Source organism: Salminus brasiliensis, chromosome 13 (assembly GCF_030463535.1).
Source record: "Salminus brasiliensis chromosome 13, fSalBra1.hap2, whole genome shotgun sequence".
NCBI lineage: Eukaryota > Metazoa > Chordata > Actinopteri > Characiformes > Bryconidae > Salminus > Salminus brasiliensis.
The window spans coordinates 4,765,165-4,793,161 of record NC_132890.1 but is presented as its reverse complement, the minus strand read 5'-3'; the positions used below and the strand labels follow the sequence as shown (position 1 = coordinate 4,793,161).

Here is a 27,997-nt window from a genome sequence, read left to right as displayed (position 1 = left end):
TGTGAGTGGTATTATTATTGAACAGTGGAAGGGTTTAGGAGGAACAGCTCACAGAGAGCAGCTCAGCCACAAAGTGTCTGACCTGCTGTTAAAGTAGATGTCATAAAAGCTCCTTAAGATGTAATGTGTAGGTGTCCCAATACTTTTGTCCATATAGTGTATAACTATCTTCTCTCTCTCACTGTATAACTAATATGCAAGAGACAGGCCTGTGAGGTTTAAAGTTGGGAATGGTAAACTGCTCATAAGCTGAATGTAAAAGCCTCCCCATTGATACAACAAATTATAGGAGGTGCTGAATGTAGGCTCATAGTCTGTGTTTCTTGCTGTTAGCTCCAAATCAACTACGACAAGAATATGGGTAATTTGATCGTCCATGTCCTACAAGCAAGAAACCTCGCCCCCAGAGACAACAACGGATATTCAGATCCTTTTGTCAAGGTGTATCTTCTGCCAGGGAGGAGGTAGGTGCCACATGGTGGGGTGTGTGAAAGTGAGTGTGTATGTCTGCATATGTGTATCCTCCTCACAAAGTGTGAGAAAGTGTAACTGCGAGTGCGAGAGGTTCGTTGTGTCTTTCTGTCTGTCCGTGTGGTCCACTGGTTTGGCGTGATTGCTTTGTGTGATGAGTGTGTGCTCATGTCTGTGCTGTTTTCAGTTCTACGGCTGAACCTTTAATTATTTTGATGTCTAATATGTTTTAAGATTGATTTGTCTCTTGATCTTAATCCCCACTGTCCTTTATTTTGGTCTAAACTAATATTTCTGTTTTCACTGGAAATATTGTCTTACTGCAAAAATCCTTCCACACAAAAGCCTCTACTGAGAAATGCCATTATAAAATTTGCACAGGAAGAACTGAATTAGCACACGACAAATTCACTGTGCTGTAACATAGAACTGACTGTGCTTCAACTGCAATCGCTAAATTACTGCCCAAAAGCTTGGAATCAATGTTTAAAACTACTGCTGCCACCACTACTACTACTGCTGCTGCTGCCACTACTGCTACTACTACTGCCGTTTCTACTACAACTGCTGCTGCTACTACTACTACCGCTGCTGCTGCTGCCACTACTATTACTACTGCTGCTGCTGCTTCTACTGCCACTACTACTACTGCTACTGCTGCTTCTACTACTACCACTGTTCTACTACTGCCACTACTACTACTACTGCTGCTACTACTACTACTGCTGCCACCACTACTACTACTGCCGTTTCTACTACAACTGCTGCTTCTACTGCTACTGCTGCTGCCACTACTACTGCTGCTTCTACTACTACTGCTGCTACTACTACTGCTGCCACTACTGCTACTAATGCTGCTGCCACTACTGCTGCCGCTACTACTACTATTACTGCTACTACTACTGCTGCCACTACTGCTACTAATGCTGCTGCCACTACTGCTGCCGCTACTACTACTATTACTGCTGCTGCCACTACTACTGATACCGCTGCTACTACTACTGCTGCCACTACTATTACTATTACTGCTGCTGCCACTACTACCACCACTACTGATACCACTGCTACTACTACTGCTGCCACTACTACTGATACTGCTGCTACTACTCAAATGAGAAATGCCATTATGAAATTTGCACAGGGCACTGTGCTAAATTACTGCTGCTACTACTACTACTGCTGCCACCACTACTACTACTGCCGTTTCTACTACAACTGCTGCTTCTACTGCTACTGCTGCTGCCACTACTACTGCTGCTACTACTACTGCTGCCACTACTGCTACTAATGCTGCTGCCACTACTACTGCCGCTACTACTACTATTACTGCTGCTGCCACTACTACTGATATCACTGCTACTACTACTGCTGCCGCTACTATTACTATTACTGCTGCTGCCACTACTACCACTACTACTGATACCACTGCTACTACTACTGCTGCCACTACTACTGATACTGCTGCTTCTACTACTGCTGCCGCTACTATTACTATTACTGCTGCTGCCACTATTACCACTACTACTGATACCACTGCTACTACTACCACTACTACTGATACCACTGCTACTACTACTGCTGCCACTACTACTGATACTGCTGCTACTACTGCTGCTGCCACTACTACTGATACTGCTGCTACTACTACTACTGTACTACTGCTGCTACTACTACTTCTAATACTGCTGCTGCTACTGTTGCTGCCACTACTACTGCTGCTACTACTGCTACTGTACTACTACTGCTACTGTACTACTGCTGCTACTACTACTACTGATACTGCTACTTCTACTGCTACCACTGCAATTACTTATTCTACTACTACTGCTACTACTACCTGTGCTACTACTGATACTACTACTACTACTACTACGGTTACTACTGATGCTACTGCTACTACTGCTGCATCTGCGATTACAACTTCCACTACTACAACGACTCCTGCCGATGCTATTACTGCTACTACTGCTACTACTACTACTACTACTACTGCTGTTACTGCAAATACTTTTGGGATAAATCGAGGAGTTGGGTATGAGGTTGAGTGCTGATCATCCAACATAGTAGAGAATTTTAAAATCTAGGCCTAAATAAATAACACATTTAAATGTAAATAATAGACATATATATATATAATAAAAAAACACATTTGATTCCAGACTTTTGGTGTATTGATGGAGTAGTGCACCTCTTGCACTACATACAACTTGGAAAAGGAGTGACTTTAATGCTGTAATGGCTTCTTGGAAGGCAGAAGTGGAGTTGCCTCTTTATCTGCTCAGCCTAACTCTCCTTACACTCCATTCAGCCACTGAGCTTTAGCGTCTCTGCTCGCTGCTCATGGAGTCAACAAGCAGCAAAATCAATATGGCCTCCTCCGGTGTCGACCATGTAATGGTATATCTACTATCTCCTAATGGCCATATCTGGAGTGTTTATGAGATTAGACTGCATTACCTGCCCAGCCTCTCCTCTATCTGATACCAGGAGCCACTCCATTATGTGTGTGTTTCCACATACACACTCTGGAGTGCCGGTTCTGTCGGTTTCCCTCCCTCTGTACTTTTGTTCCCTTCTCTTTTCTTTGTCTGCTTTTTTATGGACTCTCTGACTGTTTTCTGTTTGTCTGTCTGCTTTTGCATTCCTAACAAATCTCTGGATTGGTTCAGCCAAGTCATGGTTGTCCAGAACGCAAGGTAGCGTGGCGCTTCTCCTTTCTGTCACTTGCTTTCGTTCCTTTGTTTGTTTGTGTGTGTGTGTGTGTGTGTGTGTATGTGTTCGTGTTTTTGTGTTTCGGGTCCCGCGTTCATTACCGAGCTGTAATCCAGCCGGGTTTTGGTTGGTGTGCTTGTGCTTCTGTGTCGTCCGAGATGTATCATCAAAGCTACCTCACAACCATCTCTACCTCTGTGCAGTCAGATCTGCAGAGCTGCATAAATCATAAATCAGACTTTTTCTGCATAAATCATGAGTCTTAAAACACTCAAGTGTTTTGAGGATACCTGTTTTATGAGGAGCCCGCCGTAGCTGCTTGTGACGAGTGCCCGTTTTGTAGTTCTCACATGTGAGTTTCGCACTGTTAGTAGTCCAGCTGTTCTTTAGAGCTGCATGTGGGAGGCGTAGTTCCATGTATTACCCTGTGATCCAGTGATGTCATTATGCTCATCTGCTACCAGCATAGTATTCTCATCACTATTGCTTCATTGAAGGATTATCCTGTCATACCTGCATCTACTGTGACCTGTGATCGGCTCTGAAACTGTTTAATCATAGTCTTATTATATTTGCTGTCAAACAACAAACGTTTGGGATTTACACTAGTTTGAATACTCTTTAAAATAGAGTAAGCCTGATGGAATATTATGAATATGAAATATTATGAATTTTGAAAATGTGTTTATATATTTATATAATCAAGACACTGGATTGTTGCCTTTTGCCTAATATGTTCTACATCCTGTCTCCTCATAATTACGTCACAGTGCTGAGAACAAGAGAAGGACTAAATATGTGCAGAAGACCCAAAACCCTGAGTGGAACCAGACTGTCATCTATAAAAACATTCACCTGGAACAGGTAGCTATACCCCCCTTTCAGACATGCAGGGTAAGCCAGAGCCTTTTTTCTGGCCAGCTCCCTTTTCCAGAGGAGCTGTATGTCTGAACGCAAATGCCAGCATCATTCGTACCAGATATTATCCAGACAAAGTCCTGGTACAAAGTCTGGGTAATGTCTGAGTGGGCCCATGTGTGAATAAAGCCCCTCTGAGCTCTTCTTAAACTGCAGGATTTTCTTCAACACAGTTTTCCAGCGCTGTTTTAGCCATTCTTCTTCGCACGTGTGTGTGTGTGTGTGTATTTTGCACTACATTTACATTTACATTTAAAGCATTTAGCAGATGCTCTTATCCAGAGCGACTTACAAAAGTGCTTTGCTATTTACCCAAGAAAAACCTCAGCTAGTTTGAATAGACTAATAATTCAGAGATTCCTCTAAGTTTAGACTCTACTAAACACAAGTCAGTAAGGAGACCACTCTGCTATTCGCCCAAGTACTCTCAGAAGAGGAGGGTCTTCAGTCTGCGTTTGAACGGATACCCAGGGGAAGTTCGTTCCACCACTTTGGTGCCAGGACAGAAAAAAGCCTGAACGCTTGTCTTCTGTGGGTTTTGAGGGATGGTGGGATGGCGGGATGGCGGGTCACTACCAAATAGGTCATATTTTTGGACTGAAACAATCAGCCTATATGGCCGTTTCTGTGTGAGATCATGTTGTGTTAGACTGCATGTTTTATTTACAGTGTCTGAGGAGACACCAAACAAATAATATCCCAGCATTTATTGGACAATAAATTAATTTCTATCCTGCTAAACACTATGCTATGCTATGTTTAGTCTATGGTATTATATTCAAGGTCACTGTCAAAGTCATAGTCAAATGTATAGTTTTTCCTTCTCAGCACACACATGTGTAATTCAGGGTTCCTGAGGTGCGCAGACATCTCAACAAGTGTTGACCCCATCATTGTGAAATCACAATTGGTTCTACCTCTCCTCGTGCATTGTGCTAATCAGTGTGGGCCTCAGTTAGCTGTTGTAACTGGTAGATAGCTTCAAGTGTGTGTGTGAGGGACTTTTTTGGGTGGCCTTGCGTGACAGGAGGAGTCCTAGCCACTAGGCCACTACTAGCTATTGGTTCTGCTAGCTAGGACAGAGGAGAGTGGACTATAAACAATGGACATTATAATACTGTATTAGTGGTATTATTGTATGTATTATACCCTTGTAATTGGTGATGGGTCTTAGTTCATCACAGCATAATAACATAAAACTGTCAAAAGTGTACATCTGGTCTGACCAGATTCTATTTTTGATCAAAAATGGGATCAAAGTTTTAAGCTGTATACTAGAAGCCTAGATGCCTTCAGTTTAGTTTTATTGTTTTTATTATTATTTGGTGTCAACCTCATGTACCTCAAGGTTTCTTCCTCTCGACCCAAGGGAGTTTTTCCTTGCCACTGTTGCCACTAGCTTGCTCAAAAGAGGCTCGGACCCGGATCTCTGTAAAGCTGCTTTGTGACAACATCCGTTGTAAAAATGGAATTGAATTGAATTGAATTGCATTGAAGCCTGGCCTAGGAACTGGACACATTACTGAGCTGAGTCCTCACCCTACTCTTTAGCTCCATTAGTTCTGTTAGTTCTCCCTCATTGAGGACGTTCTTCATTAGACTGCATTATTCTAGATCATCTGAGGTGTTCTTCAAATCGTAGAATCCTTTAAACATACACACACACACACAAACACACACAAACCCATCAGGGTATTATTGAGTGCAGAGCTCAGCTGACAAGCGTGACGGTGCAGCTTAATTTACCCTGGATGTTCTTCGATTGAATCCACAGCAAGTCTGCATTTGTTCCCTATAGTCTCCAATAAAAACCCAGTCTCGTAATTGTTTCTCCATTTGCAGAGTTCAGGGTTTTGCTCTGCCAGGTTTAAAGATGCCAAATGAATGACACTGATGTGAGCAGTGTTTCAGGGAGCAGGATGTCTGCGCTTTGACTAATGTAATGTGTAATCTTGTTTCTCTTTCAGCTGAAGAGGAAAACCCTGGAGGTGACAGTGTGGGATTATGACAGATACTCTACCAACGATTTCCTGGGTGAAGTGAGTGTTTGCTAGCTTTCTGATTCAATGTGCCAAAACACTTCAGACAGTGAGAGAACTTGCCAGAACAGCACATACCGTCTCCTCTCACGCATATCTGACTAACCATATCCACCAGCTCTTACCGCAGCGTGTGTTGAGGAACTATGGCGTCTGTGTTGCAGGTGCTGATTGACCTGTCCAACACAGCTCAGTTGGATAACATGCCTCGCTGGCACCCTCTAAAGGAGCAGAGTGAAAGCATCCATCATAGCAGGGGTCAACCCCCGCAGGGTGGTGGACCTGGAGGACCTGGAGGTCAAGGAGGTCAGGGAGGCCAGGGCGGTCAGGGCGGTCCTGGGGGATTGGGTGGATCTGGGGGTACAGGAGGACAACCAGGCAGTGAACAGTCCCCCAAGACCTCCGTCATCAAGAGCCGAAGCCACGGCATCTTCCCTGATCCTGCTAAAGGTAGGCTTCACCATTTAACCATATTTGCTAAATGTCTGCACCTGGAAAAGAGTATTTATCAGTACATTTATTAAACAAATATGAAACCATAGAAGGAAACACAGCATTTTTTGGATCCATCTAACCGCTATAGGTGACTTTTTACCGGATCATTCAATTAAATCAATGAGTTACCTTTGTATTTTCGGCGAATGTGATATGACACACTACCACATACTACTATTTAGCTATAAGTGTATGTATTCAAACATCCATGCCTGTCTTCAGACACTCAGGTCCCCACCATAGAGAAGTCCCACAGCAGCCCTGGCAGCTCCAAGTCTTCCTCCGAGGGTCATCTGCGCTCCCACGGCCCCTCCCGCAGTCAGAGCAAAAGCAGCGTCACACAGGCTCACCTGGAAGAAGCCGGCAACGCCATTGCTGCAGCAGAGGCAGCAGTGCAGCAGGCCCGCCTCCAGCCAAGTAACCTTTACTTCTACACATGAGCTCACAGCTTATCTCTACTGTCTCTTTTTCTTTCTCTATCTCTTTCCTCCTGTTCTCTCACTCTCCTGCTCTTTCTTCGCCTGTCCCTCATGTCCTTACCTATCTGTTTAATCTTTTTTACTTTTATACTTTTTTGTTTGGTCTGTTCTGTTGAATGTCCTCCATTTAAAATCCCAGATGAATAACCTCTATTAAACTCCCTTTATATTTCTCCCAAAAAAAAAATCGAAAAGATAAATGCATAGGATTATAATGTGGTTCATTATAAAATAATCTTTCTTTTTACAGAAAAAAAACCCATTTAAAACGTCATCATTTATAGTCTTGATTCAAATGATTCGCTCAGTTTTGAAACTCGGGGCATTCTGCACGCAGAGTGGAGAAACTATAAACTCGTTCTGTGTAAAAGCCTCTAAAATCTAATTTAATCTTTAACAAAGTGTCCAACTGCTTAATTACAACACCATTTAAACTCCCCCTCTTCACACTAATATCATAAACGTGCCTCGGGCAAGTGTAAAACTCCGGTGAGCCCAGCTTCTCTGATATAAAAATATATAAAAATAACCCCCAGTGTAGCTCCAGCTCAGTTGTCCAGCCCAAACCTGCAGGATCTTCAGATCAGAGTTAACTTAGCATGTGTTGCATGTGTAAACCCCTCAGTAAAAGTGCTTTTCCATGTACTAGCATCCCCCCTGTATACTTCCGTCATTGCACCAGCATTGCAGCTCAGTCGCTCGCGATGGAATGTGTATTCAGAAACCCTGTACACGTCGACTGCCACAGCATGCCGGTTTTCACTCCCCCCAGATACCCCACGCCGATGAAACCTCTACCCAGGTCAAACCCATATTTCTGTTAGCATGACTGTGGTGTGTAAAAGGCATAAGCTGGTTTCATGTGAGAACAAGCACAAACACCCACACACACATTATGGGAAAGTCCAGCTCCGTACCGATCAGTCACCTTCTACCGGCCAATGAGAGCACTTGTATCGAGTCAGCTGACCGTCAAGGGAGGAGCACTGCTGAGGAGGTGAGACACATGACGCCTCCTTAAACCTTAGTCTAAACCTAAACCTAATGCAGCTCAACTGTTATTCCATCATTCAGTAAATGAATGAACGTCTTATTAATGATGTAGTACTCGTACTTGTAAGAGGGGGACGACATTAAAATCAATGACCAAACCTAAACCTAGCTGTAAAACCTAGCTGTAAGTTTAATCGCTGACTTTGCGAGGAATTCTTAATATTTATAAAATGTGGTTAATTTCAGTGTCTCTGTTTATTTCTACTTGGTGTGTATTCTTTCTATTCTGTTCTTTTTACTGTCAGAACAAAACCTTGTATTTCTATTTTTAACTTTGAATTGTAAACTTTAAACGTTAATGTAGAGTGACCACTGTTTTGGTTTTCAATACTGGCGACACACTGGCATCCACCATGGTTAGGATGTTGTGGCAGGGGGGCTTCAAGTAGGCCTAAGTTGTAGGACTGTGATAATGAACATTAATACATTAACACTTTCTATTTTACCAACACTGTTAAAATATCGAAACTCAAAGTATTGTGATCTTATGTTTTGTGATACTGCATCAGTTCTCAAAAACATAATATTGATTGTTAATTAGCAGCTTAGATGTAAAGATTAGTGGCCGGGGAGTTATTTCATGTAAACGTTGACTGCTAGAAAGCGGTCTTATGCTTCAGATCCCATTGTAAACTTTTCTTATACTCAAACTGTAGACATACACTGGTGTGTTTTTATAATATAAGGGTTCTTAAAGTATCATATCGCCAGGTTCTTGTGAATACACAGCCCTAGCCTTAATAGCCTAGATGACCATTTTTGCATCTGCAGTTCAACTTGTGTCCCAAATATAAAATCAATAAAAAATCAATAATTAAGTAACGTTTTTATTATCATCATATTAAAAATTTAAATTAGCCAAAACGCATGTATAAATATAAATAAAAATCAATTGCCATGAAAAATCAACTATTAGAGATGCCTAGATGACCAAATTTGCTCCTGCAGTTCAACTTGTGTCCCAAAAATAAAATCAATAAAAAAATCAATAGAAGATTTTTACTTTTACCACCTCTTAAGTAACGTTTTTATTATCATGTCAATATTAAAATTAGTCATAACACAAGCGTAAATAGAAATAAAAATCAATTGCCATTAAAAATCAACTATTAGAGATGCCTACATGACCAAATTTGTTCCTGCTGTGTCCCAAAATAAAATTAATAAAAAATCAATAGATGCATCATAACATGCATAAATATAAATTTTAAAATCAATTGGTATTAAAAATCAACTATTTCACTGGACACTGTTCACTCCTCCTCCTATGTCTGACCGGATATAACTGTGTGTGATCTTACTTTTGCACTTGCGATTTTAGGCTGAGGTCAATCGCCATGTGCTGCTTTCGTTAAACAGTGTCTTACTCTCTCTCTCTTTCTCTCTATCTCTCTCTCTCTCTGGGAACCACTTTGCATCTTTGCATGTAGCTGCAAGTACATATATAGACCAGCTGTGCTGGTAAGAAGGTGGGGCTTAAATAGGCTGTTTGAAGGCTGTAAAAGTCCATACACAGACTGTGTGGCGACTGCTGAAGCAAACATTGATCGATGCAATCAATGCAAAAATCCTGGAGCGTTAGAAATCCCAGCCAGACGCATGTGTTAGATCCTTGAAAGAGGACGTCTGGGAAAAATAGGCCGTACAGTCACCCTAGTTAACGTGACAAGATTTCATTGCCATTTTTATTGGTCCATTCATCTCCAAATGGTCACAAAATATATGTGGCAACTACCCTTTTTGCAGATACAAGGTTTTGATTTGACAGCCATTAATCGTTGCTGTGTGAACCACTGCATCCACTCAGTTCTGGCATTACTTTGGGAGCTTTGCTAACTCCGGCTCTCCGTATTCTTCTCTCTCTGTTTCCTTTCCTCCCTCCTGCTGTCTTTTCACATTTGCAGACAGAGCAGGACACAGGCTGAATGACGGAGATGGTTATACCCTGGACAGTGAGGACGGCACAGGCACTAATGCAGTGGACAGTGCTATCTTTCAGGTCCCTCAGCTGTGAGTGCACTCTTTCGTCTTGGTCCCTGTTCAGTTCATTATTCATTAGCCAGGGAGATCCAGTGCAGCAGGTTCAGCCATTACGTGCATCAGTTGCTCAGTGGGTCTGAAGTTCGTGCGACTGTGCTGACGTATGAATTTGTCTCTGTCCGGCAGGAAAACCATTCCGAATGGTTTGGATAAGAGAGGCTCTGACTCTCTGAAGAACCTGCCTGACTCTGAAAGTAAGGATCCAGCGATAACCAGAGTAAAGGATTCTCTGGTGGAGTCTTTGGGTGATTTCTGATGTGACTGTTCCTTCTCCCGAGACAGTGAAGGGCCCATATCCAATATTTCTCTTGGATAAGTTTACCAGGCCTTTGCTGGCTATGGAAATTTCTATATTTACATTTGTGCTGAAGTAATTTCAGAGCCCAATTAAGATATAAAAAGAATAGACCTAAGAGTGTAACTGTGCCTTTAATAGCTTTTAGTACACGGTCATACCCTGTACATGCCCTGACCTCTGTTCTGATTGGTTCCCCAACAATGACTCACAATAAAAAAACTGAACTGCATTAGGCTAAACAGACAGGAACACTCACCAAGCACTTTATCGCCAATACTCGGTCTAATATTAATACTCATTAATATTAACACTAATACTAGGTCTCAAACGGCCTCCATTCTCCATTCCAAGGATGGTCAATGCAATTTTATGTCAGTGTCAAATTCTGCTCATACTGTCAGTAAACCTTAGCAGAAATTGAAATTGTGCAGTGTTGGTGAGCCTGCGCTGAGCCACTGCAGCCTCAGCTTTCTGTTCTTGGCTGAAAGAAGTGGAGCCTGTCGTGGTCTTCTGCTGTTGTGGCTCATCCTCCTCAAGGTTGGAGGTGGTGTTGTGCATTCTGAGATGCTTTTCTGCTCACCACCATTGTACAGAGTGGTTTTCTGAGCTACTGTAGCCTTTCTGTCAGCTCCAACCAGCCTGAGCAGCAATTCTCTGCTGCTCACTGGATGTGTTTTCTTTATTGCACCATTCGACTTAAGTCTAGAGGCTGTAGAGCTGACTAATCTCAAGAGATCCGCAGGTCTAGAAATACTTAAACCAACCTCTCCGGCACCAACAATCAGGCCATGCTCAAAATCTCTGAGATCACATTTTACCCATTCTGATGGTTGATGTGATGGTTGTATTCATTGCACCGCTGCAGCACGATTGGCTGATTAGATAATAGCATGAATGAGGAGCGGTACAAGTGTACAAGTGTTCCTAATAAAGTTATCAGTGAGTATATATGTATATAAGTTGGCTGTAATGGCCTCAACAAAGAAGCTCTTTTGCTTCAAATAAGGTAGGAAACAATTCCTGTCCCTGCCATAGAGACATTGTACCGAATGCAGAAGTGAATGAACGAGTCTAAAGCAGAAGAATAACTCAGGGTTCCCCGTCTCACCCAGGGAGCGTCACAGTAATTGACTTTTGCAGAAAATGGGGAAATTCTAATCTCTCTAATCTGATTTATCTCTGTATGAAATGCAGTACAGTCTTGTAGCAAAGGCACCTGATGCAGGAGAACACTGGTGGGCCTCTGTGCCCCTAAGGTTGAATTAGCACTTGTCTAAAAGCTGTTTATGAGACTCTGAGCCTGTCGGCCTAACGGATACAGCGGTCTCCTCCTTCTGTTCTACCATAACGGTGCCACTGTGTCATTGCTCTACTCTTCTGAATTATTCATCACAGTAGGTGTGTGTGTGTGTGCATATGTGTGTGTGTGTGTCTCAAGAGAAGGTCCAACAGGCTAGAGGAGACAGGCTAGAGTCTGGCAGAAAGTAGGCTGTACCCTTGTCCAGACAGAGTGATAAATAGCCCTTGAAAATATGTGGAAGTGAAGCTTTTTACTATACAGCTATCGAGCTCATCTGAAGATTCTTTAAACTTTACTTTTATTTATAGTGTATGATTCCTGAGGGAGGATATGGAAGCATAAACAAACAAACAGACAATCAATAAGTAAACAAACAATAAATACATAAATAACTACAAACAATAATAATAATGGAAAGAATCAGCTGGAGCCTGAGAGAGCACAATTGGCCATTGGGGGGTCTGTTTTAGTTTTTGCTTGTTTAAAAGGTTTAACGAACAGTTTAAGTAACAAGTTACATATTAATTTTATAGTAGATTTTGAATAATTAGTACTTATTGAATAATTAGTAGGCACTGAATAATTGGTAATTTTTTAGTAATCAGTACATTTACATTTATGGCATTTAGCAGACGCTCTTATCCAGAGCGACATACAAGGTTATTCATATCACAGAGGTGGGCTAATGTATTGTTAGGAGTCTGGCCCAAGGACTCTTATTGGTGTAGCGCAGCATAGTCACCCAGACCGGGAATCAAACCCTAGTCTCCCACATGGTGAGGTAACTCAGTGGCAGGTAGTGGTGTTATCTGTTGCGCCACACCAACCACTAAGTAATCAGTAGTTACTTAATAATAGCTACAGTTGTCAGTTGCATTTCATAAAATATAAATATATATACTAATTTGTAGATTTGTTTATTTTGAGGTACAAAATTCAATTTGCACTGAATAATTACTACTGAATAATTAGTGTGTGCTGAAAAAGTACTTATGTAATCAGTACTTACTGAGTAACTACTACTAATTGAATACTTAGTTTATATTACATAATTAATACTTATTGGCACCTAATTATATGTAGGTACTAAATTAATATATTCCCTGAACTAGTACTACTTGAAAATTAGTGGTTACTGAATAATTGATAGAAACTAAATTAGTATGTACTGAATAATTATGACTTAAATTACTAATTACTAAATAATACTAAATAAAAGATACTTACAGAGTAATTACTGCTATTTGAATAATAAGTTGACACTACATAATTAGGGGGGGGGGGTGTTGATGGCACTGAATCCCCAACTCCCTTCTAATGTGATGCCAGCTAGCCCAGCTGTCTGTTGGGTGATGTATCAGATCTGAGTATCTGCCGCTTTCGTCCGAGTGCATTGGCTGCCTATAGATTTTGCACTGGTGGCAGTTCAAAACAGAGGCAGTGACTGACTTCACTCATGTCGGGTGAATTGCAAGTGATAAGGGGAGTCCTAATAAGAGGGTGGGATCATTTGCTCTGCTTTTGAAAAAGCAATAATAATAGTGGTTGCGCATTGCAAAGCATAATTAGCAACACCATAGCAACCACCTGGAATACCATAGCAACAACAAAGCAAATGCCTGAAAGTGGGAACCACTTAGGCTGCACAACCATTCTGCATTTCCTTAAGCAACTTAGCAATATCTTAGCAACCACTTAGCAACGCAATATCAGCCACCTGGAATACCATAGCCAACAGCTAGCAACACCATAGGAACCATATGGAATGGCATAGCAACCATATACCAACAGTCTGGCAAGTGCCTGAGTAGAAACCACTTAAGCTGTACAACCATTCTGCGTTTTTTCTCAGGAAATAGACTTTTGTCATTCTTCTGACTTTGTAAAAATAACTCATTTAATAAAATACAGGTCATATAATTTTAGAAAAGCTTTTGGTTATTATACACACATTTATCTCTTTACTCTTTGTGGGGGTTTTTTTTTGTGTATTTTTACAAATCAATATTTCTACAATTCAATACTTGTCCACTAGAGGTCACTGAATGGCTCATTCTATTTCCTATGTGTGTTACACCAAGACGTTACTGAGCTGAAGGTGGCATTTTAGAGCAGGAACCACTAAAATGTGCAGGGTGGGGGTCTTCAGGACCAGGGCTGAGAACCACTGTGGTACCCAGTATGCAGGGCTAACCATTAAGCCTTGTAGTTTAGAGGAATAGAGGCGGTTATCTAAAAACATCAATGGCATCTTATGCACTAGTGAGATTTGGGGAGGTGGGATGGGATGGGGTGACTTGTCCCTCTAACTTTTTAATATTGACCTATATCACATTAGATATGATTAAGATATGATCGTTCTTGTTCATTCTTGTTTATGTTGACTGTTCTGTATGTAAACTATTTCCTACCAATGTTACCCCAATGTTACCCTAATATTACCCCATCCTCCAACTTGTCGAACCAAATCTGCACCCCTGAACTCGTGATTTTTATTAATAATATGTTTGATGTTGTCGTTTTTTGTTTTTTTCAGTAATCATACACTGTGATGGCAGATGCTCTGTGCATTTTCCAATGATGTTAACTTTCTAATTACCTTTATGGATTATGGATTAGATAAGAACCAGATGATGGGAGAGATCAAGGTGGCTCTGAAGAAAGAGATAAAGACTGAAGGAGAGCAGCTGGTCCTCGAGATTCTCCAGTGCAGAAACATCACCTACAAGTTCAAATCTCCAGACCATCTGCCTGGTAATAGAAGCCTCTCAGCCGAGGGACTGAGTTCTACATTTATAAAAGGCTCACTAGTAAATGCTCAGTCAGGGCTCAGTAAAACAGCATGAGAGCTGCTAGGATTTGAACTATGATAAATATACCTACAGTATAATACCTGAGAAAAGTCCCTGCTGGATACTCAAACTTGGCCTGACAGATCTAAAAAAAAAAAAAAAAAAAAACACTGAAGAATTGCTCAGCATGCAGGCCTGCTGTTATTACAAACAAGTTACATATGAATTTCATAGTAGATTTTGAATAATTAGTACTTATTGAATAATTAGTACATATTGAATAATTAGTAGGCACTGAATAATTGGTACTTTTTCAGTATTCAGTAGTTACTTAATAAAAGTTACAGTTTGCACTGAATAATTACTACTTGAATACATAGGTACTGAATAATTAGTGTGCTGAAAAAGTACTTATGGAGTAATCAGTACTGAGTAACTACTACTAACTGAATAATTAGTTTATACTATATAATTAATACTTATTGAATAATTAATAGGCACTTAATTATATGTAGGTACATAATTAATATGCCCTGAATTATTACTACTTAAAATTAGTGGGTACTGAATAATTGCTAGAAACTAAATTAGTATGTACTGAATGATTATGACATATTGAATAATTAGTAGATACAAAATAAAATATACTTACTGAGTAATTACTGATATTTGAAATTTGTGGGTACTTAATAATTGCTAGAAACTAAAAGTAATTACTGCTAATTAAATAATTAGTTGCTAATACATAATTAATACTTTTGAATAATCAATGGGCACTTAATTATATATGGGTACTAAATGAATATTCCCTGAATTATTACTACTTAAAAATTAGTGGGTACTGAATAATTGCTAGAAACTAAATTAGTATGTATTGAATAATTATGACATATTGAATAATTAGTAGATACTAAATAAAATATACTTACTGAGTAATTACTGATATTTGAATCATAAGTTGACACTACATAATTAATACTTATTGAATAATCAATAGGCACTTAATTATATATAGGTACTAAATTAATATGCCCTGAATATTCACTACTTAAATAATTAGTATGTACTGAAAAATTGCTAGGTACTAGATTAGTGAGTGCTAAATAATTACTACTTATTGAATAATTAGTCAACTGAATTATTAGTATGTACTGAAAATTAGGGATTAAAATGAAAGTTAAGAAATAAGGCTGGGGTTTAAGGGGTTGTATATACAGGGAATATCGTTTTAATAGAGCTTTAACCCTTTAACTATGTTGTCGTCCTGTTCAGACTTGTACGTGAAGCTCTATGTTGTTAACGTGGCGACACAGAAGCGGATCATAAAGAAAAAGACCAGAGTGTGCCGCCATGACAGAGAGCCGTCCTTCAACGAGACCTTCCGCTTCAGCCTCAACCCAGCTGGTCACTCCATTCAGGTGAGAAAGGCTGAGAATAACACAGGCCACCACATACTTACCAAACAAACACAGGCTTTTGAGATGTGATCGGTTAACATCAGTCCTCATGTCCTCCTGAAAACACTTACTCAGAGTCAGGCCCCAAGGGCAAGAAGGTTCCTGAATGGTCTCCACAAAGGGTTCTCACACAGCTCCACTATCTATAATTGCAATGACCTTGACCATCCATGAAAAAGACATCCACCACAACCATTTGGGCCCTTACACGATTCTCCAGATTGGTGGAAAACCTTTATTAAATGTAGTTCTAGATAGATCCTTTAAAAAATGCAAGGGTTTCACTCTCATTCAGTCAAATAATCATTTTTGCTTACAGTGTAGAGATGTTACACGTGGTTCCTGGAGCAATGCCATAGAAGAACCTGGTTCTTGAAACCTGGAAAGTGGTTCTTCAATGCCAATGTTCAAAGAACCATTTTATGACACTATCCATAGTCTTTGACTTGTAGGCCTCAGTCCTAACGTTCTAAAATGTTCTCTTCTCTCTGAACATCGTACACACACAGCTGTTCCTGGTGTCCAATGGAGGGAAGTTCATGAAGAAGACACTGATCGGGGAAGCCTATATCTGGCTGGACAAGGTGGACATGCGGAAGCGAGCGGTGAGCTGGCACAAGCTGGTGGCCAGTTCTCCTCACACCCAGCCCTGAGCTCCACCACTCGACGCTGCCGAGCTACAGAGATCGAGCTACAGGCGTCCACACAGATAATAACCAGGCATATAATGAAGCAGGTAAACGAGGGAGGGAGATGCAGATGTATGAAGAGGCAGATGTTTCAGTAAATACTCAAGAAATTCAGAGCATTAAATCGCTTCAGAAAATATCAAATATTTACCTCCCAAATCTCTTGGCCAAAGCCGTCACCCTAGCACCATCACTGCTGTTACACTCACGTGGAGAAATATTAGAGTTCTAGATAGATGTGCTACATCAGATCTTAGGTCCATTAAATGTTCTTGGCTAGTTTGCACATCATCATGTCAGCACAGCATCAAGAAGGCACTCTATAGTAAGTGTAAGACAATACATTATGTACAGCCAATGTACAGAGTCTTTATATGTAGATGGTTGTGCAGATATGAATATATACAGAGACATTAGTAGCAGAGTTCGTGACCTTTTTCAGAGAACCTAGTATCCTCCTACCCCCTCAGTCCACTCTATATTTTCTATATGATGAAATGGATCATATCAGATTATGTCATGTATATGGTGAGAAGATAAGACAATCCTAACTCAGATGTAGTGACTGTTTCATTTGGTGACGTCAGTGTGAACCTCGAGCATAGCGCCATCAAGCACACATGCTCCGTGATCCTCCGTCTGTGGTATCCTAACCCGAGTGACCCATCCTCAGTTCTTCAGACCTCAGTCTTCAGAGATTTTATGCAGTATTTCTTTTGGTCTGAGGACCTTGATATATCATCGACTCTATCACTTGGACCTGATTCCCCACAAGCAGCTGCGATGACGGAATGGAAACTTCGGCTAAAGATAAAGTCGGATAAAGTAAAAAAATCTGTTTTTTGATGCCGTGTTTTGAACACGCCTATTCATTCGAGACCTTCAACTAACTATGATTGTTGGAAGAGTCCTGAGTCCTCAAATGATTTTCCTAATAGGCCGCAGAGATGCCTACACGGAGATTTAAATGCACAGTATGATTGTACGTGACCATATTTTATTATGTTTTCTTTCTTTAAAGCATCTTGGAGTAATTGTCATGTAAATGTTCCGATGTTGTCAGTCGTGTTCTCTGTTTTGTGATAAAGTTCTGTGTTCAGACGAAAATATGCAACAAAAAAAATCAGAGGAAAAAAAAACATAATAGAAAAATAAGAAGCAGAATCTCCACTTTGATTGAGGGAGGGTGTTCCTCAAGGCTAAGTAATTGGCCCTATTGAAATCTGGTTGCTATTGGTATTTCTTTCAAATGGTGCAAGTTATCTGTGCATAATTGGTGTCACTGCCCATTTGTGGTGCAGTTTAATGAAGCTGTTCTAGTCTCTTTTTCTTTGTTTGTTTGTTTGTTTGCTTTTTGGGGAATGACTGTCTGTCGCTGGTCTGTTCATGTCTGTTTTAGTACCAGAGACTAGTACCGATGTCCCAAACCCATTCACTGCCACTTTGTCCTGCACCATATCAGTGTAAAAGATGCATACAAACACCAGTGCAGTCGTCTGATGTCAGTGTTGGCCGTCAGAACACCAAACACACCAGACGACGATCGTCACCTCAGTCAGTCTTTGGACATTTCGACGACATCCGAAGATGATGGCGACACGCGGATCTCCTTAAAGCAGCGGTGTTTCCTTTGGTAATATCGGCGGGTTTCTTTCTGATATCATATTTAATACATGTTGTATAGACAGTGTACAGATATCACGTGTGCTTGAACAAAGACGTCTTCATGCGGTGAATTAAGGGTTGTTGTCACAGTGAGATGAACTAACACGTGCCAACCTAATGTCCTAACCAAATCCACTGGTTCAGTTTGGGTAATTCTATGCAACATAAATTATGTCTGGATGCATTTTTCTTAACGTGTGCAACTGGTGAGAGTTTGTCTGAGTAAAAATTTACCTTTTAAATATAGTTTTACTTTTATTGAACATAGATATTATAAAAGATATTTAAAAAAAAAAGAAGAAGAAGATGAATATAGATTTTTTTTTTAAACTTGCTGTTATGACAGTACATGTTGAGCTCATGCACTTTAGTTCTACGACACTGTTCGCTGTTCCAATGTTGTGTTTGGACTGTTCCAATGTTGTCCAATGTTGTCATTTCAAACCTCTTATTGCTATTAATACAGTGACATTTGAATGGTCCTGGAAAAAGCAGCTCTTCATCTACACCAAAAGAAGCACTGAAATACATTTCAGCCTTGCTGGTGCTCTGCGGATAAGGGCCCACTTTCTGATGGCCAATCAATTCTCACATTCAATATCATCAGCTCTAGGTCTATGTCTACAGCGTCCCGCCTCTAATGTAGTGCCGCGTATCTTGTTTTCAATCAATGCTGTGTCCCCTTTAAATAACGACAGAAGTAATGGCTCCACCCATTTGGCGTGCCGCGTCCACTCCGTAGCCTGATCTGCCGCGCCGTATTCCTGGGAAAACAGGACAGTACATTTGCGACAGGGCTGATGTATTCAGTTGCAGTAAGCAGTGTGAATGTGATTGGATTATTTTTGATTCTGTAAATACATGAGATATTTTCTATAAGAAGAGGTTTGAATATTTATTTGGTCTGACGCTGAGCATGTAAGTGCGAACTCAAGGTCAAAGTTCTGTCTGTACATATGTATTTGTCTAGCTATGTGAGCAATTCATCCATCCAAATTTGTCCCAACGATGACCCAACCTCTCCAATAAAGAGCAGTGAGTTTCTCAGAGTTAAGAAGAAAAAAAAAAAAGAATACGCAAAAACAATTCTTTTCGACTTCAGTGGCTGTCAAAGAATTTTTAGGTTTTACATGGATGTTGCATGTTTCGCTAGATGTTTGTTAATATTTTTGCCTCCAGATTCTGTTTCAGAAGAGGGACGTTGAATAGATTTATCTGAAGATGTATGCTGACTGTAAAAATGCTTGTACAATGAGTCTTGTTTTTCACTTCGTGTAAAAATGAGAAATTTAATGTTATGGTTTTGTGGTTGTCCACAGGATGTCATGGAATTATGCAAATTGTGCTGTAGAAAAAAAATAAATAAAATATTTCCCTGAGTCTAAATAATAAATATTAAAGAAGAGATTCTATTCCAAATGTGAACCAGAGTCGCGTCTCTTTCTTTATCCTTCAAATCAGTTTTCATGAGTTATGGGCTAATGATTGCGGGCAGCTGTGGCCAAGAGGTTAGACATACGGCCTTGGGACTGCAATGTTGCTGTATCAATCCCCAGGACTGGAGTCTGTAGCTAGTGCAACCTTAGATCAAGGCACCCAAACCCCAACTGCTTTAACAGATGTTGAGGTGCCTGGCCACTGTCCTGCAATGGTGTTGAGGGGTCCTGAAGCATACTGAATCACAAACACTATATATATATATATATATATATATATATATATATATATATATATATATATATATATATATATATATATAATATCAAAAGCAGCAGCGGTAAATCTGAGTAAATTTTGCAGTGATTCAGGTGCAGCCATGACCTATATGTATGCTATTACTTAACCACAGTATATCATATGACATTCATAGGACATTCTACGACTTGCAAGGCAATTGGAGCTGTCAAAGGCAAATGTTTGGATACCACTGTATCAATTACATATTTTGTTCATTTTGTACATTTAACAGCACAACTTCTCTATGTATTTGCTTAATTTAAATAAATCATATTGTATATAATATGACTGTCCTTGTTAACACATTAATCTACTGCCAAAATGTTCCATAAATTAAGCAAATAAGCAGTAATGTGTTTTAAAATGTGTAGAATTGTGCAGAAGTGTAAAATAATAGTTGCTGACTGATGTAATGTAGTCTGTAACTGTAACACTGCCTTACATGTGGCAGACTCTCTGGTGGGACACCATTCTACTCCAGTGGGAGACCTTGGGAAGGACTCTATTGGGTAAGACTTCATTTTTGCTTAGAAAATTAAGAAAGACTGTCATGTGACCAAAGCTGCCAAAACCATTTTGGCATTTTAGGCCCCATGAAAGTATATTACACTGGGCCCACAATAAAATACTCAATTAAGACATTTTTAGAATTGCCCTTCAGAACAATCCCCACTCCACTCCACACACACACACACACATGGCGCCCCTGTATATGCAGAACAATGGCATTTCAAAGAATCATTTGAAAGCCTAAATTAGGAGTGTGCAACCCTTGTCCTGAATGGTCAGTCTAAAGGCAAGGATTAGCAGCTCCTCTACTTACACCTGAATGAACTAATCAATGAAAGCAACACCATGTAGCATTTTTACCTTAAAATAGCAGCTTCTGATTCACTGAGATGCTCCACAGGCCTGTAAGAGGATGAATAGTACCCCGGTTGTTGCTACTTTGAGCTCAACATGCGGCTAACTGCAATATGTAGCTTTGGAGAAGCAGGCAGGACACCGCTTGTGAGTCATATTTGTGTACAATCTGAAAATAGCACTTCACCGGCTCAGCCCACACGCTTCTTTCACTCCCATTCACAGTTCTGTATCTCCCAGCTTGACCTTTAGTGGTGGCTCCCTTCCCAACTGTAGGTGGAGCCCATGAGCAAGACCTGCCGATTTGCCAGTGTGTTGCTCTAATTACCAGTAGGGCAACAACTACCAAAGTTGAATTGGCAACCCCTGGTTCTTTGTATGGATTAACGATGGAGAACCTACAGAGCCCTGCTAGTAGACACAACAATGGTGACGACGGTGGAAAGAGATAATAAAGTTCTGGTCACGACTCTCGACTCAGAATCTCGATCCCACGCCTTGCTAAGTCGTGGACACCACTTAATTATATTGTTCCCATGCCTTGGTTTTATTAATGTGGGATGTTACCAGTGAGTCTCCGTTCAGCCACACAAGGTGCTGATGCTGGATCATTAGAATGTATTGAATGTACTGGATGAAGCTTCATTAGGCCTACTCCAGAGAGCACAGTTCCACTGCTCCACAGCTCAATGCTGGGGGGGCTTTTTACCCCTCTAGTCAATGTTTGGCATCAGACATAAGGATGTAGGCTCCTCTGCTGCTAACAGGGAGTCCAATTCTGTTTGCAGTGCTTTTCTATGGAGCTTACACAAGCTGTGAAAGTTCAGTTGAATGAAGCTAAGATGAAGCTAAGTCCTGTACTACGTTTTCTTTTCAATGGAGAATCATCATCTTTAAACCTAGACTGGCATACATGCAGAAAATGTGTACTTATAGCTTTCCGCCACCAGAGGGCAGCAGCTGAACAGAGCAAAGTCGTGTGTGGTGGAGAAAGCTTGTTATTAGATCAGATAATACACAGAGATGCTGTTTTTTATTTAATCTCACAAAACTGTCTCAAACTAACCATTCTGAAGCCATTAATCAGTGGTTAGCTCACCCTGACAAATTGAGCTTGTCTATGATTTCAGTAAAGGAGGTATAAATAATGGTTGAGGGGCTAATGGAGCTTGCTTCTTTGAGATACATCCTTCTGCGCCTGTATGATGATTAAATGAGGGCAGATCTGGAAAGAAGACAAAACACAGACTGTCTCCTTACAGCTAATCAGTATTCGAGCAGAGCATTAGGAAATGTGTATTGGAAATTGGGAATTGCCTGGTGGGAGTTTTGCTGCGTTGGTGATATAATCTATAGTAGTGTATAGCTGATTTATATATATATAACTCTAAGCACATATATATATAATACTATATATGAAATATATATATATATATATATATATATATATATATATATACATATACATATATACATATATAACTATGTGTAAAAATCAGCGCTATATATATATATATATATATATATATATATATATATATATATATATATATAGTTTTATACATATTTATGTATTTATTTATTTACTAAATCACACCCAACTAAAACAATGCATTTTGCTTTTTTTAAATTCCGCTTCGTATAAGCAATGTAAGTATGGATAAGGCAGGACGTCATGTTTAGTTGTGATTCCTCCATCATAAGTAATAACTATATGTAAGTTAGAAGCTCATATAGTAAAGAAGCTCCAGGAGCCTTAGATAGAGAGGGCACACCCTCAAGTCTAGCAACAGAGCCTTCACAGCAGGGCCAACACATGTGTAAGTGTCAGAGGAGGCAAAGCTTCCATTTCTATACAAAAATGATTGACCAGTGAACTGTATGCAAATTCTCCTCATTAATATTTAAATAAAGCTTCCTTTATTTAAGCATATGATGCATTAACTGGCTAGAAGCTAAACACAACAGCCATACAAGATACACTATATGGACAAGTATAAGGACATCTGCTCATTAATTGCTTCTTCTGAAATCAAGGATATTTATAAAAAATAGTGTATCCTGCTTTTTATTCACTATATCTCTTTTTATACCCCTCTAGCCCACGCCTGGCATTAGGCAGCATGGTGTCAATAGATTCATGTTTATCTGCTCCAGAGAGTCCTATTCTTTTGGAAGTACTTCTCTACAGGGACTAGACAAGCTGCATTTATGTGCATTTGCACATAAATCTGTGTCAGCAATGAGTGCAGCTTAGAAAAAGTGTCCACAAATATTTGGACACATAGTGTTATTACATAAGACAACTAATTATAATGAGATATTTACATATTGCTGTTAACATGGTAATCATATAGGTGATCTGAGTCTCATTCCCAGCCTTTGATTTGCTTTGATTTGCTTTGATGTCAACCAGACTACAATGGGTTCCCCGTCTGAGTCTTGGTTCCTCTTAAGGTTTCTTCCCCTCCCCCCTGAGGGAGTTTCTCCTTGCCTCCGGCTCGCTCACTTGGAGCTCGGACTGGATCTCTGCAAAGCTGCTTTGCTGGTTAAAAGCTCTGTTTAAACAAGCCTGAGGACTCGAATCGCCGGTCTAGGCCGCACTGTTTACACACAGCGATCACAGCGATGAGCGGCACCTGCAAGATCTACAGTTCTACAAGATCCACAGGAGCTCCATGACCAGAGACTCTGATAAGAGCGCTGTGTGAGAGAGCCCTGTTTGTGAACATCCATTCTCTTCCTGGGTAATGCAGGCAGGGCGCGTTGCCATGGAGATCCAGTGTAGGAGGGTAGCAGGGCCCAGGGGACTGGTGTAGCTTGGATTTCAGGATGTGGTAGTGAGCGAGTGAGGGAGTGAGAGAGTGAGGAAGTGAGGGAGTGAGTGAGGGAGTGAGTGAGGGAGCAAGTGGTGTGTGTTTGTGTGTTTGCATGTGCACAGGTGATGATCCCCTCGAACGCTGAGTAGTTAAAGCCTAATCAGCTGATTTGACAAACCGTAGTGCATGGTGGTAAAATACACTACTACTATAAAAATCTACTCGCTATAAGGGGCTTTAAACAGCGCTGTTTAGGGCTGTCATCTCCTAGCGTAGCCCTTAGCAACCGTAAAAGGCTTTCGGAGCAGTGTTATTTACCCGACGCCATTCAAACACATGGCAACTGTGCAAATGTGCTGCTTAATTAGATTCCCCTCACTCCATCCCCAGAGCCGCCCGTGCCTTTGTTCTTTGTTTTATGTACTGCTGTAGGAGCCATAGCAGAGGAGCTAAAGATTAGACTGACAATTACAGTCACCTATGACTTCACACGCCAGCGTGCTCGGTCCACAGGCCTCTGTAGCACACCCTTAATGAGCCTGCTCATTAGCTCCCCTGAATGGCCTTGGGCAGGCGCACTCACATGTGCACTGAACCCACAAGACCTTCCCACAACAAGCGATTTCAACACACACACGCACACACACACACACTGCCCGATGTTTCGGACCTGCACACCCATGTTGTCTTCTCCACCACCTTCTGCCACCGCCGCAGCCGCCACAGCCGCCACTCACTTCCTGACACCTCAGTCGAAAGGGAAAGCGAGCGCTCGCATTAGACCCACTCTCTGGTTTAAAAACGAGGTTCAGATGAACTCTGGTCCTCAGCGAGCTTTAATCACCGCCTGCAGCTCGAGAGTTCTGCTCGTGAGAGAAAGAGAGAGAGAGAGAGAGAGAGAGAGAGAGAGAGAGATCACAACAAGAGTCTTTATTAAACATCTAGGGGGAATTTTAATGAGAGGGCTTGTTTTGATGATGTGATGCCTTTTTTTCTTCTTCATCCTGAGCTTCTTTTCATTTAGCTGCACGCTGGCCTTGGGCTTTTATCATGCTCTGATATTGTCCTCCCCACTTAACCGCCGCTGGGTCATGCTGTGTGTCTCTCCTGGCTCAGAAAAGGAACGAGCTGCTCCTCTTTTCGTGCCTCTGAAATCCTTGGCTTTTTTTTTTTTTTTTTTTTTGTGAGAGCGGTCGATGGGACGGTGCTAATGGAATGGCATAGAGAGAGAACAATAGAGCAGAAAAGCGAGCAGAACTCTGTGTGCCTGTGCCATTAGTCCACCACAGTTCCCTCAATGGAGCAGGAGATAGTGCTCCATTCGTCCCTGTGTTACGGCCTTGCTCTTTCATTCCCCATTCTCACTCTCGCGCTTTCTTTCTCTCTCTCTCTCTCTCTCTCTCTCTCTCTGTCTCTCTCTTTCTCCATCTCCATCACGCAACCCCTTTGCCACAGCCGTCGTCGAGGACCAGAGAGCCAGTGAGTGGTTGCTAGGTAACGGGTGAAAGCCGAAATCCCTCGGCAGCTCGTTCCCTCTGCCCCGACCTGCCTCCATGCTCACTCGCTGTTTAACTTTTATCTCATCAGAAGGAAAAGTGTCTCTCCCTCTCAAAGAACCGGCACCGCGGAAAGACCTCTGAGAGGCATTTCAGAAGAATGAGCAGCACCAGGCCCTGCTCATTGAGGATATCAGGTGACGTCCTGGAAAGAAACATGAACACTAGAAACACAAGACACACAACTCGCTCGTCAGATTCTGGGATTCTGGGATTCTTGGCTCTGGAGAACATTCTGCAGGTCTTGAAGGAGCAAATGGAGTGGCGGGCTTGTATATTTGACCAGGGAAAAGGGTGACACCCAGGGCTCATCTGCAGGGGGATTCAGGAGGAGGCCATCCTCATAGTAAAATTGCTCTCCTCCCATTATCATTCCCTTTTGATAAGTGCTGTGGTGTAAATGGTCAAAAAGGTCACAAATGAAACAAAGCTTGATTGAAACAAATGGGGATTCTAATCTAATCCTCTAATTGGTATTTTCCATTAAACAATTTTGAGGGAGGGGCTTCTTTGTTTACTTTGTTTTAGAGCATCCGGTGCTACAGCGCATCCATTGGTTAAGATTACAACCACAGAGATGTTGAATGTACAGTGAGTAATGTACTATGCTCAGTTAGAGGGTGTCCCAATAAGAGGAAGAAGAGGAGAGTTTCGCTTGAACCCCAGTGTTAGGGGATTCGAAGGAGCGACCTTCGGCTCTCAAGCCCACCCACTTCTCTAACCATCAGGCCATGACTTCCCCCCCATATAGCTCTAGCTTTCCCCGCCTGGCCTCCAAAGAAGAGTATCTGCCTCTATGGTTGAAGGTGCTATTTGTATTTGATTTTTTATCAAAAGTTTCCCCTTTTCTCACAATTTGTTCCTGCCAATTATCCCACCTTCCCATCGTAGCTCCCCCTAGCGCCAATGATCAATGCTCCAGACATAGCGCCAATATTGTTTCTAGAGTGATGAGAGGATTGAGCGCCATCTACCTACCCGGAGAGAGCACAGCCAATTGTGCTTTCTGGGACTCCGACTGCAAGAATCTGAACCTACGACCTCCGGGTCATCATGGTAGCGTATTAGACTGCTAAGGCACTCGGAGCTCTTGAAGGTGCTGACTTTAAAACATCCACCGTACCCTAGAGGGGACCGCTCCAGTGACAGATTTTGAGCATCAATTCTTAAGCCTCTGAGTGGTGTAACTGTCTAAGCGTTGGACCTATCATTGGGAGGTTGTGAGTTTAATCCCTGGAGATGCCACAGCCATCTGTGGTAAAGAGTCCAAGCGAGCATTATTGCTGCTGCTCTTTGACCCCCACCCACTCATCACTCAGTGTGATGCTAGCCAATAAGAAAGCCAATAAGAAGTTTTACAACCTGATGTCCTCGCAAAGCAGCTTTACAGAAATCCAGAGTAAGACATGGAGACATGGAGACATGTATGCCTAAGGCAAAACTGGCAAGAAAAAACTTCCTCAAAGCTGGACGAAGAAACCTTGGAAGGAACCAAGATTCACAAGGAGGAGGTTTTCTTCACATCTCCTCTGTCCATTGTTATGCACAGGTGTACTTATAGAATCATTAAGTCTATGTACGTAGTGTAGTCTTTAGTCTGAGGATCTGTGCTGAATCGGTCTTATCCTATATCCATGTGTCCACACCTCCAGAGAGAGAGAGAGAGAGAGAGAGAGAGAGAGAGAGAGAGAGAGAGAGAGAGATGTAAAGAAAGGGTGAGAGTTGAAGTGAGAGAAAAGTAGAGAGAGAGATACAAAATATAGCTGGAGAGAGAGTAAGAGAGAGAGAGAGAGAGAGAGATACAGAGAGAGAGAGAGATGCAAACAGAAGGAAAAATGTAACTGGTCTGGGGCAGGTAGCAGAAGACCCAGATAGTCAGATAGCATCAGGCTGGACAGGTGGGCAGTCATCTTGGAAAAATCTGTTCTGTTTGGATCAGTTCTGTTTGGATCAGTTCAGTTTGGATCAGTTCAGTTTGGATCAGTTCAGTTTGGATCAGTTCTGTTTGGATCAGTTCTGTTTGGATTCATGGAGTACAGAGAATGCGAACATGTCAATGTGGGGCTAGTGACTCCAGCAGATCTGACTCTAACAGTCTAACAAAGGTAGTGAGCCAGAAGGTAACACAGACATTGTTGCACCCTGAACCACCGGCACCTATCAACAAACCCCCAACCCCTGAATCTGCAACCCTAACCCAAAGAGAAGCATTCTTTACCAGAGGCTGAACCAAACGAGTTTGTTTTCAGCTTCGGCCTAAAGAGCTGGACTGTGTCTGAATCACAGACATTAACTGGAAGGTTGTTCCAGATGTGGAGGGCTTCATAAGAAAAGGTGCTTTCCCCACAAAAGCCTCTAGAATTCTGGGAACTAGTAAAAAGCCAGCACGTCTGCTGGCTGACATAGGAGAATTAGCAGTTAGCGTTCTCCTCCAGGCGCATTCAGCTGTCCAGCTGTGGGCAGCTTGGGAACATGCAGTTGGTTGTGTTTACGTGTCTTGCAGGAAGCACATGCTAGCATTTCAGTGCAGGTAGCATGGTGTGAAATGGGGAGTTCTAGCAGTGGGTGGAATTGGACAGGGCTAAATTTAGGGTGGAAATAAGATTGATTTTC

General features: G+C 41.4%; 1 protein-coding gene across 8 annotated transcripts in view; it reads left to right on the top strand.

The window, feature by feature from the left end:
- Positions 1 to 19,833, top strand: part of pclob (piccolo presynaptic cytomatrix protein b) — a 105,613-nt gene extending 85,780 nt beyond the window's left edge. For 6 of the 8 annotated variants that reach the window (XM_072695400.1, XM_072695405.1, XM_072695404.1 and 3 more), the window contains 11 exons: positions 334 to 464; positions 3,141 to 3,167; positions 3,954 to 4,047; positions 6,069 to 6,140; positions 6,305 to 6,590; positions 6,858 to 7,052; positions 10,072 to 10,177; positions 10,334 to 10,401; positions 14,425 to 14,559; positions 15,870 to 16,015; positions 16,564 to 19,833. In XM_072695400.1, coding sequence (XP_072551501.1) covers positions 334 to 464; positions 3,141 to 3,167; positions 3,954 to 4,047; positions 6,069 to 6,140; positions 6,305 to 6,590; positions 6,858 to 7,052; positions 10,072 to 10,177; positions 10,334 to 10,401; positions 14,425 to 14,559; positions 15,870 to 16,015; positions 16,564 to 16,707 — 1,404 coding nt within the window. In that variant the 3' untranslated portion in view covers positions 16,708 to 19,833. Of the gene's footprint in view, positions 1 to 333; positions 465 to 3,140; positions 3,168 to 3,953; positions 4,048 to 6,068; positions 6,141 to 6,304; positions 6,591 to 6,857; positions 7,053 to 10,071; positions 10,178 to 10,333; positions 10,402 to 14,424; positions 14,560 to 15,869; positions 16,016 to 16,563 lie in introns of those variants that run through there. The other 2 variants (XM_072695403.1, XM_072695406.1) reach the window with 2 other exon arrangements.
- The last annotated feature ends 8,164 nt before the right edge of the window (positions 19,834 to 27,997 follow it).